General features: G+C 47.3%; 1 protein-coding gene across 1 annotated transcript in view; it reads left to right on the top strand.

The window, feature by feature from the left end:
* Positions 1-14,010, top strand: part of clic4 (chloride intracellular channel 4) — a 46,301-nt gene that overhangs the window by 17,965 nt on the left and 14,326 nt on the right. Inside the window, exons 2-3 of the mRNA XM_084309858.1 lie at positions 5,471-5,580; positions 13,218-13,343. Of these exons, the coding sequence (XP_084165984.1) occupies positions 5,471-5,580; positions 13,218-13,343 (236 nt within the window). The remainder of the gene's footprint in view (positions 1-5,470; positions 5,581-13,217; positions 13,344-14,010) is intronic.

Consider the following 14,010-nt stretch of genomic DNA (forward strand, 5'->3'; position numbering starts at 1 on the left):
GTCTCTCTGCCAACTCCTTCTGCAGTTCATTGAGTGTTTAGTTCCCTGCTGAGCTCGGGGCTTCTCTCTCTCTGTCTGCCTGCCTGCCTGCCTGCCTGCCTGCCTGCCTGCCTGCCTGCCTGCCTGCCTGCCTGCCTGCCTGCCTGCCTGCCTGCCTGCATATGCACCTCAGGGAGTGTGAGCAGCAGGTGTGTCTAGGCCGGGCCTCTCTGTCTCTCTCTAGCAGATCTGCTGTCGGTCTTTGGCAGAGTGCTGTGGTTGCTCTGCTGCAGACTCCTGAGGTTAGCAGTGCTACTGTGGTTCTGAGGAGACTGAATGAGCAGCCTCAGCTACTGTGCTGCAGCCTTCTTCTATTTGACCACCACAACCTCAGCACTCAGATGAGCACAACCCCTCCACTCGGATCATCATAACCCCACCACCCGGATGAGCACAACCCCACCACTGTGATGAGCACAACCCCAGCACTCGGATGAGCACAACCCCAGCACTGTGATGAGCACAACCCCACCACTGTGATGAGCACAACCCCAGCACTCGGATGAGCTCAGCTTGAAAGCCACTGACTGCATTGATAGACTAAAATCCTCGATCCCCATGTTGATTATAGAAATAATATTTATAATTTCTAAGTGTGTATTTACATGCATTTTTAATATAATAAAATGATAGTCAAATATTTAATCTGTGAGTAGGTAGACTCCTTATCCCATATTACATTACACACTAGCCAGCTCATGTCCTGACTGTGAGAATATACTGAATTCTATCTGCTATTCTGCAGCATGAAAACCCCTCTTCCAGTTTACTGTTGGGTTTTGTTTTAAGTTCCATTTCCGTGGCAACACTTGCAGTGTTTTCTTTACTCTCTGTAACCTCCATGGGGATAATATTCATGGTCAGTATTCCTCTCTGTACAGGCAGGTGTTGCTTCAGACGGTAACCTGTGAGGCGGTAATCCTCATTGTTTGCTCTCCCCTCCATGTCACATGTGTCTGGCCATTGCCATGGTAACTGCCACCCCTGATCCATAATAACGAACATGAATGGATCTCTCTGTAGGTGGAGCACTATGGAGAAAACAGAGTAGTCATCCCCATTGATGTCTTTTGAATCCCCCGGGCGTCTGCTAATGCTAGCTCAGCCGGTGACGGTCACGAACCTCGACGCCCCCAAAGATGCCGCGTTTTCTTTAATCCCCTCACACAGGAATTGAATCATGTAAGGCAAAAAGGGGGACGTTCATCCTTTGAACAAAGGCTGTGATCTCATCTGAGCCTTGGCTTCCAGATATTGAGTTGGAGAAGGGGAGAGGACCGGCGCGGCACAATGGCGGCTAGCGGGCAGATCAAACTGTGCAGCCTGTCCACAACAGCAGCAGGGAGCCACAGTCCTGACCAGGGTTGCCAAATGTACGATGATTATCGTATTTGTACGATAATTATGCCCTCTGTACGATGTATGGTCGACAGTGTCAAAAGTCCCATAATGTATGATAATTTAAACAAACTTGACCATCATTATCACACAGACCCGCTACATTTCAAGCCAATCAGATGCTCCATCTCTAAATACTCTCCTCCTACCACATTGTGTTGGGTGGCAGGGCTTTGGTTTGACAGACTGACTCACATTCATCATCACAACAAGCTGCTCATTTGAAGAGAGTTTGTATGAGAGACTGCTTACTTACTTTAGAAGTAAAGAAAATTTGTGCTGAAGAGGAAGGCGAGGATAGGGGAGAGGAGAAGAGGAGGGCAGAGTTGTTGAAGAAGTCGAGAGAAGAGGAGGGTGTTGTTGGAAGAACCATAAATATGGGTCTTTTGAAATTTCACATTTATACCTATTTATTATCTTGGTTATGACTTGCAAATGATAATTTCCCCCCAAAAAAATGATAATTTTAAGTCTCTGGGATGATAACCTTTCCCATCTGGCAACACTGGTCCTTACACAAAGTCCTCCATTCACTCCCTGATACTGAGAGGAGAAAGTGGTGATAATTATTATTGCTTGCCAGTACCAAAGATGATAACTATTTACCAGTTCCCAAGAGTAAAAGGTTTTGAGAAACGCTGTTCTAGCAGAATAACTATTAAGAGTTTTGACTAGACGGTTTGTTTGTTTGCAAGGCCCACAACATGATCAGCGCATGCCTTTTGCATTGCAACGCATGTCTGTAACGCGTGTCTGTAACCCATACAGGAGTATCACCGTATCACAAGCGGAGATCTGATAGCATCGGCGTATCGGGACCTTTCCCACTTAAGGGCTCAACTGTGACCCGATAGGGATCACTGCGTATCACCTCTGCGTTGGACAAAAAGAGGATGAGATTGTGAAGAAAGGAATGATGAAGAACAGAGAAGCTCGGTGAATGGAGACCTTTTTTTTTTTTTTTACAGACTCGCTCCTACAGTAGATTGAATGAAGAGTTGCATTCCTCCAATACTTGAAACGGCCTCCATGCCCGTCCTTGTGAACAGATGAATAGCGGGTATTCTTCTGTAGGCTGACGGGAAGAATGGCACGTCTCCGTGAGCTCACCGTCTCTATACAATACCCTGTATCCAAGGCCGTCGCAAACACTTAGAATTCTGTTTGCAGTGGAAGTCTGAAAGGGGGGAGACAAAATGAAGACTGTGAGAAAAAACGAGGCCCATATTTAAGGAACCACATCATGAATGGCCAAGAGTGATGTGGAACCTTTGGTGGTTTTATGCCGTGCATGACGCTCAGTGGCTAAACGGCCTCGGTACGGTTTTATTAATTGAACCGAAATTGGTTTCTTGGGGGCGAAATGGCCGTATCAGTCGTCATCACAGATTTGATTAAGATGGCATGTACTGTGTATAGGGCTCAGTTAATCAAATGAAATGCTTGTTTTGCTTTCCGATGTAGAATCCAAACCATATTTGTGTGTTTCTGGGTCCCACTGCATGTTCCATAGCACTGGAAATCCCTACGAGCTAGAAACGTAGAGGGAGTGTGGGCGATGCTGGGGGGGAGAGAGAGAGAGCTACCACGTGTACATCAGACATTTTGTTTCCGATCTGATTGTTGACACTATCTCCTCCTATGCAGTGTACACTGAATGTGCTGTGACCAGATGCTTAGACCAGGCGCTTTGACCAGGCACTTAGACCAGACTCTTAGACCAGGCACTTAGACCAGACTCTTAGACCAGACTATTTGACCAGGTGCTTAGACCAGACTCTTACACCAGACTCTTACACCAGACTCTTACACCAGACTCTTACACCAGACTCTTAGACCAGGCGCTTAGACCAGGCGCTTAGACCAGACTCTTACACCAGACTCTTAGACCAGGCGCTTAGACCAGGCGCTTAGACCAGACTCTTACACCAGACTCTTAGACCAGGTGCTTAGACCAGACGCTTAGACCAGACTCTTAGACCAGGTGCTTAGACCAGACGCTTAGACCAGACTCTTAGACCAGGCGCTTAGACCAGACTCTTACACCAGACTCTTGGACCAGGCACTTTGACCAGACTCTTAGACCAGACTCTTTGACCAGGTGCTTAGACCAGGCGCTTAGACCAGGCGCTTAGACCAGACTCTTAGACCAGACTCTTAGACCAGACTCTTACACCAGACTCTTGGACCAGGCACTTTGACCAGACTCTTAGACCAGACTCTTTGACCAGGTGCTTAGACCAGGCACTTTGACCAGACTCTTAGACCAGACTCTTTGACCAGGTGCTTAGACCAGGTGCTTAGACCAGGTGCTTAGACCAGACTCTTAGACCAGACTCTTAGACCAGACTCTTAGACCAGACTCTTAGACCAGACTCTTAAACCAGACTCTTAGACCAGACTCTTAGACCAGACTCTTAGACCAGACTCTTAGACCAGACTCTTAGACCAGACTCTTAGACCAGGCACTTTGACCAGACACGTTGTGATTCATTCAGTTGTTTCTGAACTCCTTGTTTCTGAAGCCCTTCTATTTATTTCTTGTTAAAAACCCTTAATTTCCCTTCTCTGTGCTCTTGAGTCTGTCCTCTAGCTGATCCAGTAGATGAGCCCTTCTTGTAGACCTGGCAGACGCATCACACTACCTGTGTATAATATAGACTTTTTTTCTTTTTATTCTGTTGCTAATATTTCCTGTTTACTTCTTCTCAGCAACTGTACTCGCAAACATTGCAACAGGAAATATAAAGGGCCAATTTAGGATGTCTATGTTGAGGTAGAAAAGGTCTATATCCCATGCCCACCACCACCACTCAATCTTGTATCTGTGTAAACTCCAGTCTAGCGAATAGAGAAAGTGGAGCGAATGGGGAGAAAACAACAATCCTTCTTGTTCTCGAGTCACTTAAGGATTGTGTTTCACTTTAGACATTAGTGCTTTGGATTAAAGGAGGCTGCAGGGGAGGTTTGCTGAGGCGTTTTGAGAATGGGGGGGGGGGGGGGGCGGGGTCCGCTCTCTTTTCTCTCCTCGCTCTCTTTTCTCTCCATGTTTTCAGTCTTCGGAGGCCGGGCTGTAACGTGTGTAAAAGAATCATTGTTTGAAACGGGCCGGGCCGGCGCAGCCCTGGGGCATGAGGTTGTGCAGCGGAGATCTGATAGCATCGGCGTATCGGGACCTTTTCCCATTTAAAGGCTCAACTGTGACCCGATTGGGATCACTGCGCGAGACCCATTTCAGATGCTTTTAGATCCAGCGCTTTGTGTGCGGCCTTGTGTTTTCTGGTTCCAATCTTCTAATCGGCGTGTAGTCCTGATCTCCAGCTTTATGCGCTCAGTGGTTCTAATTGATAAAGATGACATCTTGTGTGTGTGTGTGTGTACACAGATAAGAAATAAGCCCGGGCTTCGCGCTTGAGATCTACCCTACTGAATTATATCAAACATGGCAACAGCTGTAATCTGTAGTGATGTTGAATCAGTTTACATTTGTTTTAACTGTACTATCTTGAACGACGTGTTTAGATACTGTGTGTCCCGACTCCCTGCACCGCGTGTGTCGGCCTGTAATGTGAGACTTCGCTGTGTGTGACGTGTCGGCACCAAATGACCAGGTCAAATTCTTAGTGCATTAATAGTGTTTGTCAATTCAAAAATAATAATAATAAAAAAAAAATTAGTCAGTATGAAAGTCAAATTATTATTATTATTATTATTATTATTATTATTATTATTATTATTATTATTATTATTATTATTATTATTATTATTAAAAAAAATCTTGTTTAATCTGTGGATTGTTTGTTTCTTTGTATATGGTATACATTATTATTTTGTGTAAATTAGGTTGTACGCCGACCATCAAGTAATACTTGTTTAGTTTAGGAATAGGGGGCAGGTAACTATAAGAATTATTCTTATTCCTCTATGGTTGTATTGCTTCCATGTGGCAAATAAAACTCTGAATCTGAATCTATACCTGGTCAAATCAAATAAAAGCGACACTGATTGTGATCTGACCTCTCTCTCTCTCCAGGCGGGGAGTGATGGAGAGAGCATAGGGAATTGCCCGTTCTCCCAGAGACTCTTCATGATCCTGTGGCTGAAGGGCGTGGTCTTCAATGTCACCACAGTGGACCTCAAGAGGTGAGTTGGCAGGGTGCCACACACTAGATCTCCCTCCTTCCTCTCATCCCTCCTTTCCTTAGCCCTCTTCTCTTCCTCTCCTCTCCTAGAGCTCCTATCTCCTCTCCTAGAGCTCCTCTCCTCCTAGAGCTCCTCACCTAGTGCTCCTCTCTCCTCCTATCCTCCCCTCCCCTCCCATAGAGCTCCTCTCTCCTCCCAAAGAGCTCCTCTCCTCTCTCCTCTCCTAGAGCTCTTCCTATCCTCTCCTAGAGCTCCTCTTTCCTCCTCTCCTAGAGCTCCTCTCTCCTCCTCTCCTAGAGCTCCTCTCTCCTCTCCTAGAGCTCCTCTCTCCTCCTCTCCTAGAGCTCCTCTCTCCTCTCCTCTCCTAGAGCTCCTCTTTCCTCCTCTCCTAGAGCGCCTCTCTCCTCCTCTCCTCTCCTAGAGCGCCTCTCTCCTCCTCTCCTCTCCTAGAGCTCCTCTCTCCTCTCCTCTCCTAGAGCTCCTCTCTCCTCCTCTCCTCTCCTAGAGCTCCTCTCTCCTCCTCTCTCCCAGAGCTCCTCTCTCCTCCTCTCCTCTCCTAGAGCTCCTCTCCTCTCCTCTCCTCTCCTAGAGCTCCTCTCTCCTCCTCTCCTCTCATAGAGCTCCTCTCTCCTCTTCTCCTCTCCTAGAGCTCCTCTCTCCTCTCCTAGAGCTCCTCTCTCCTCTCCTAGAGCTCCTCTCTCCTCCTCTCCTCTCATAGAGCTCCTCTCTCCTCTCCTAGAGCTCCTCTCCTCTCCTCTCCTAGAGCTCCTCTCTCCTCTCCTCTCCTAGAGCTCCTCTCTCCTCCTCTTCTCTCATAGATCTCCTCTCTCCTCTCCTCTCCTAGAGCTCCTCTCTCCTCCTCTCCTCTCCTAGAGCTCCTCTCTCCTCCTCTCTCCCAGAGCTCCTCTCTCCTCCTCTCCTCTCCTAGAGCTCCTCTCCTCTCCTCTCCTCTCCTCTCCTAGAGCTCCTCTCTCCTCCTCTCCTCTCATAGAGCTCCTCTCTCCTCTTCTCCTCTCCTAGAGCTCCTCTCTCCTCTCCTAGAGCTCCTCTCTCCTCTCCTAGAGCTCCTCTCTCCTCCTCTCCTCTCATAGAGCTCCTCTCTCCTCTCCTAGAGCTCCTCTCCTCTCCTCTCCTAGAGCTCCTCTCTCCTCTCCTCTCCTAGAGCTCCTCTCTCCTCCTCTTCTCTCATAGATCTCCTCTCTCCTCTCCTCTCCTAGAGCTCCTCTCTCCTCCTCTCCTCTCCTAGAGCTCCTCTCTCCTCATCTCCTCTCCTAGAGCTCCTCTCCTCCCAGAGTTTTCTCTCTGGGCGTTTTCCACAAAGACCGCTGGCCGTTCTGCAGACTCTTTGATGCGGCCCCACCTCCAGCAGACCCGCCACCTCCCCCAGCACTGCTTATTTGGCTTTCCCATGACCCCTTTCTCCCCGGGCCAGAGGAAATCTGGACAAATAAACAGACGGGCTCTGGAGAGAGAGAGGCTATTTGAGGTTGTACTCTCCTCCTTCTCACTTCCTGCGTATATTTTTTTGGAGGGGGATTACATGTTATTTTATTCACCATGAATCAAGTGAAGGAATTGGAAGAAGAGGGGATTCGCCTGCAATTTATAGTTCCTTCGTCCCTCTCGGGTGAGGAGAAAGTTCTTCTTGACGCGCACTCCGGGTGCCTCCAGCTCCTTAGCCACGCCCATCTTGTGTGTGTGTGAGTCATCTAAATGCTTCCTGGTTCTTTTTTCCACTTCCCATGCCATGGCTGGCCAAGTCGGTGGCTGATTACTTTCAGACGTGGTCGGATTGGACGCCTGCTCGCTCACTCACTCACTCTCCCTGGGCCTTTCATGGTGTGACTCAGACCCGGAGACACTGCACAGGGTCTTAGAGGTGTTGTGGTGTTGTTCCACAGTGTGGTTCTTCTTCCACGTGGGAGAAGTGTTCGTCACCAAGCCCCCCCCCCCCCCCGCCCCCCCCCCCAATCTCCCCTCCCCGGCGACATTGCACACTGTTGCTATAGCCAACGTCCCCGGGGTCCAGAAACGGAAACTAGAAGCAGCGTTCAGTTCACTTGCATTCGCGCATGTGCTCATACATACACTTCCGTTATGTGTGTGTGTGTGTGTCTTGTTTGGGGGGGGGGGGGGTGTCTCTATACTTGTACACTCGGTGTGTCCCACTCGAGACGGGAGTGTGTGAAACACAAGCTGAGCCAGTGGAGGTCCTGTGAAAAGCCATCGGAGGATGTCCGCCCACTTAGCAGTGTCTGTTTTCTCCTCGCTCTCTCCTCAAACAGGCCTTTGTTTGGCTGCTGTGACCACATACTGCTCCGCTCTGCTCCGCTCTGCTCTCTGCCTTCAGCCCGGGTGCTACTGACGACAGGGCCTCGCTCCCCCCCCCCCCCCCCCATGTATGTGATCTTGAGTCGGACGAAAAGGAGAAGTGCGTTGCACAAGAGCCTTGTTTGTTCTATTTATTGCTTTATTTTTTTATTTTTTTATTGCGGAGCCGAGATCCAAACTCACAAGGACAATGCATCCTCTTCTTTACCCATGTAAAGGGGATACACATTAAAAGCCCCTACGTTGAAAACATCTTGTGTCTTTTTCCTTAAGATGTTCCGTCCTCGCTCTCTTGTCCCCGAGGCTATCGATATCACTGCAGTGATAAAAAGCATGTTAATCTCGAGGGAATTCTCACCCGCAACCCCCATCCCGTCCCTCCTCACTCCACCCACGTTTTAGCATTGCCACGGGGCGAGCGCGCCACTTCCTGTGTGCATGCCAAAGAGTTGAAGTCATTTCCTGTTTTTTTTTATGCCCTTGGAATTACTCCCCCCCCCCCCCCCCCCCCCCCCCCTCTATTACTCTATTACCCCCTGTGTACTCTTGCACCGTATGGTGACATGGGGTTGCATGTTAAAAACAGTCTCTACAGACAGATTGGCTGGTTATACAGATGGATCAAAGAGGATTTACACAGCCACGGTTCTGACAGTTCTTAAGACAGGGTTGTGCTTTTTATGTTGATTCATGGATGAAGGATTTTAGTTTCATGTTTCTGTGTGTGCTGGACCTGTGCTGTGTTAACTCTTCACTCAACACGTGCTCATTAGAATCTGTATGTATTTTGTCCTCTTCATATCTGGCCTTCCAGAGACATCTGGAACATAACATGCTGGTTCTCGAGTGCTCCAGAGAGATAGGAATGCACGCACACACACGCACACACACGCACGCACACATGTGTACACAATGGGAGACAGTCCAGATCTGGGTGCTGGTGTATGTGAAGGGGGGAGGGCTCTAGAACAGTCCAGCATGGTGTTCCAGCAGCCATTCTAAGCCTCCCAGAGGCCACAGCCCCCTGCACTGGCCCAGGACAGCTTAAAGGGATAGTTCATAAAGTATGTTGGTACATAAAGTAAAAAAACGAAACAAAAAAAAACACTGAAGCATGTATATGTACTGCTTTGCTCGCTTCATATCACAGCCTGGCAAATTAATATAGACTGAAATTAACATTAGATCTCCCGGGCGACGGTATGTCATGTAATTTTATTTTACTTACATTTCATATTACCTAAACATAACATCCGAGGGGGGGCCGGTGGCGCACGGAGATTACGTTTGTCACCAACACCGGGAGACACTAGGATTCGCCTGTTCGAATCCAGCTCCCGGCGTTGCTATCAGCTTGGCTGTCCTCTCACGCTGATACAATTGGCTGTATCAGGGGGTGGGAAGCTTAAGGGTGGGTCCTGGGCGTTGTGGACAGCGACCCCTACAGTTCGGTCGGGGCGCCTGCTCAGCGAGGGTTGGATCTGAGGAGAGATAGTGTGGCCTCCCACACGCTACACTCTCCCCGGTGAGAACCTGCGCGGCCAGGTTGGCCTGCCCCAGGCTGCACATGCGTCGGAGGAAAGCATGTGACAGTCTCCGGTCTCCCGGACCAACAGTAGGGGAAAGTACGCAACAACCAGGAAGGGTGGGATGGGAGAAAAATCGGGAAAAAGGAGGGGAAGAAAGATAAAAAAAAAAAAAAAAAAAAAAAAAAACATAACATCCGGGCCACCTATTCAGGTTGCATACATCATGGCAGCTCCCAGCCATCGTGACACAGAGGGCAGCTTCAGAGCTCGCTGCTAGGCGAGGTTCTTATTATACTTCCATGGGCAATAAAGTTATCTGTTACCAGGTCGGTAGCGTTATTTATTCATGTGCGACTGTCTGAAACATCTCATTCACATTCATCTACAAATGACTCGGTGGCAACATTTTATTGAAAGACTTCATTATCAACGTTGATGTTGGGGCGTAACATTACAGGGTACGTTTGTTGACCGGAATGTTTGCTATTTGTCCCACTTCCTTCGTCTCTGGATAATAGCCATTAAACTGGACTCGAATAAGTCTTTTATTTGTAGCACACATTGCAACGTAGTCATGCAGGCTGCAGCGAACACACACATGCGATGGGCGACACATATGAACAAAAACATACGCATGCATTTTTTGGGTTGCCGATGACATTTCTTCTCTGTGCTTGACCCATCCCGTCGTCCTTCCCTGCCAAGGGCAGCCGTGAGCAGACATGGGTTGCGGCGTGGAGCCGCGCATCCTGGGACCAATCCAAGTGCTCCTGCCCATCTTCCTCTATCTGTTCTGCATATTTTTCCATTGGGTTATCTCTTTTTCTGGAGCGTAAACCCTTGAGAACACGGGGAGAACGGGAAAACTCCACACAGAAAGGCCCTGGGTACCTGGCAACCTGGTCCCCAAGCTGGAATTGAACCCAGGACCTTCTTGCTGTGTCTACCGTGCCGCCATGATGATGGCCATGATGATAGCCATGATGATAGCCATGATGATAGGAGATAGTCTTCTCCTTCTTCCCCAGGACGTTATAAAATCTGAAGTGTGTCCTTCATTGAGTGCTTGTCTTCATCAAGCAATCAGCAGGGGTTGAATTAGACTTGTGGCCTGACCTTTTTTTGTATTTTCAATTACAAAACAAGAATATTAATCTATTTGGGGATTTTTAATCGTTTTTTGCACACTCCTAGTAGCTAGCTTTGGAAAATGTTTGAGTCTGCTGTTTAACTTGACATTACGCGGCAAGATCCAGCAGAGGGCCACTGTCGTCTGTAGATTTAGCAAAGAGCTACAATGATCCATGTTCTAGCCTGCCAGGCTGTAACGTTACGGTTTAAGGAGTTGGAATAATGTGCAGCTGAAGAGCCTCGCAGAGTTCACGAACTTCACGTTGGAAAACGATGATCCTACTTGAGGAAACCATCTCCAGTATCTTGGATGATATGTCTGCACTGTGTGTTTGTTGTACTCCATTTCAGTGGTTGTATGTACTGTTGTATTGCTGATGCTTCCCCATTTAGCCTAATGTCAATCTCTCTTATGGTCATTAGGCATAACGTTACTAGTTACTACTGTCAATGGTTCACTTCTTACTGAAAACAACGTTGTTGCTAAGCATGTTTTTTTTTTTGGATTCACTTTTTCTCTTATTTTTCTCCCATCCCAATTTCGTGTATCCAATTCTCCCCTCCCCTGTCTTGAACGTTGCTCGACTATGCCCCCCACTGGTCGGTTGTAGAGAGGATTGAAGCCTTGCATCACGTGTTCCCTCCGGCACACGAGGAGGCAGCCTGTCACATCTTTTTGCCTGCCAGCGCAGACTCTCATTGGCAAGGTGTAACGCATGGGAGAGGCTCACACTACCCTCGCCACTTCCTGTCTCTGCTGTGCAGGCGTCTCCCAACCGACCTGTAGAGGTCGCTGTCCACAACGTCCAATCCCCACCCATCGACTTCCACCCGCTGACTCTGCCAAATGAGCCAGTACGACGGCCGGCCCAAGCCGAAGGCAATGCTGAGACTGGGATTCGATACCGGAGTCTCTTGCATTGGTGACGAGCGCAATCTCCGCTACGCCACCCAGCCGCCTTGTTGCTAAGCATGTTTAAGCCTGGCATCTTTTCCCCCCTGATAAAAAATCCCCCCCCCCTTTTTTTTTAATGTGGTTAAACGTCAGGGAAATTCAACACAATGCTCATCGCTCGTAAAAAATCGGGTGTAACCGGTAGCAATGGCGTTGTCATGAGTTTATTAACCAGTGGGGAAAATGTCCTCACCATGGCGTCCCTACTCAGAAGAACATTTCGTTTTTTGAAGCCAATGTATTACTACATACCGGGCTAGAAGGTCCGAGTTCAAACCCCAGCAGTGGTTAGCAGCACTGTTGCCTCACAGCAAGAAGGTCCTGGGTTTCTGTGTGGAGTTTGCGTGTTTGCGCGTGTTTCCTCCAGCCACTCCTTTTTCCTGCCCTTGACCTGGCGTTGTAGTTCCCGGCTGCCCACTGCTCCTAAATAGTTAGGATGGGTCAAATGCAGAGAGAACGCATGGGGATTCCCCAAGGGGATTAATAAAGGTGCAACTTAACTTAACTTAAGATATCGCGTCTGTCTGAGAGAAGAATCAAGAATCGGAAATACACACGAGGATTGCTGTATTATTTTGATCGTTTTAAAACGTGTGTTTGCATGTCGTGGTGTGGCTGCCTGTCTGCAGCTGCCCTGCTTGCTTGACCACAGGACTCTTGTCGGTAGTTAATGGCTATGCAGCATCAACACTACTGGCAAGAATTTCATACCACTTTATAAAATCTGAACTAGGCCTTTAAGTCTACATGGTCTTTCATCTATAGAAAACTGAGGTTTTCAATTGTCAATCTGTTGTCTTGTCTCAAAGTTCAGACATGCCCGGCCCTCTTTCTCTCTGCTTGGAGCCTCTGGTGATGATGACTGGTATTAGTCACACACTGGTTTCACTATAACAGAACCCCACAGCTTTACCAGATTATGAAGCAATTAAATGGCAATACAAAATCTGGCCACTATGTTGACGACTTGTGCAACTCAAGCCATCTCAGTGAACAGTGAGTTTCTATTTTTAATTTATGTTCTGTCTGAGCTCTACTAGTTATAGGGTATTTCATTTGTGTTATGAGCTCCACTGGTTATATTTAATTTGTTATGTCTGAGAGCTCCACTGGTTATATTTAATTTGTTATGTCTGAGAGCTCCACTGGTTATATTTAATTTGTTATGTCTGAGAGCTCTACTGGTTATATTTTATTTGTTATGTCTGAGCTCTACTGGTTATATTTAATTAGTTATGTCTGAGAGCTCTACTGGTTATATTTAATTAGTTATGTCTGAGAGCTCTACTGGTTATATTTTATTTGTTATGTCTGAGAGCTCCACTGGTTATATTTAATTAGTTATGTCTGAGAGCTCTACTGGTTATATTTAATTAGTTATGTCTGAGAGCTCTACTGGTTATATTTAATTAGTTATGTCTGAGAACTCTACTGGTTATATTTAATTTATGTTAAATGTCAAGAGCTCTACTGGCCATTTCATTTATCTTATGTCTGAGAGCTCTAATGGATGTATTTAATTGATGTTATGTACCTTCTGGCTATATTTCATTTCATACCTTCATAGAAAACCATTTTATGTTGGGAAATGCAATTCTTAATTTCCTAACACAACGGCAAACAAATGTAAAGTTCTGTGTGTCTATTCTCTCTAACAGTCCCTGACTTCCCTCTCTCTCCGTCTCTTCCAGGAAGCCAGCAGACCTGCAGAACCTGGCCCCAGGCACTCACCCTCCCTTCATCACCTTCAACGGAGAGGTCAAGACTGATGTCAACAAGATCGAAGAGTTCCTCGAGGACGTCCTCTGCCCACCCAAGTTAGTGCCCTCTCTTCTCTCCATGGCAACAGGTTGCCACACCCATATAAGGATACTCCAAAATGAGCATCATGAGCATGAATGTGATGGTGTGGAATCACGCTGCCCTAGTGAGCGTTAATGTGAGGGTGTAGGGCTGGGCGATATGGCCAAAAATGATATCACGATAACGATGATAGTTATCATATCACGTATCAAGTATTAAAAATTAAAATTATATTTTTTTTTAACAACAGATGTATGTTTATTTTGCAGCAATTCTTTGTCGTTGCTGCCATCTTTAGTGTTACAGCACTCCAGTTCTCATGCTGCAGCTGGTTTGAAAGCAAAAGTAAACGGGCTTCTCTGCTGGCTGTGGCTCCAGGGGAGTTGAACAGTTCTGGCTCTGCTAGTTTCTTTTCTATCTTTTGGCGCTTTTTTGGTGGACAAACCACCGCACATGTGCACTGTGACTCGCGACTGGAGACTAGCTCTGCTAGCACACATAGCCTACAGACGGTTTCAAACTGCATTTTAAATTAGAAAGCAAACAAAATAAATGGACAAGAGAAAAAGAAATCTCAATTTGGTCAGTATTGTCATTTGGACAAGCAAAGCCATTACTTTAAGTTGCAGGCAAGAAAGACAAGTCTGTCCACTGTCTCTGGTTTTAAAACTGCCCTGTTGC

This window comes from Notolepis coatsorum, assembly GCF_963971535.1.
Source record: "Notolepis coatsorum genome assembly, chromosome: 3".
Lineage (NCBI taxonomy): Eukaryota > Metazoa > Chordata > Actinopteri > Aulopiformes > Paralepididae > Notolepis > Notolepis coatsorum.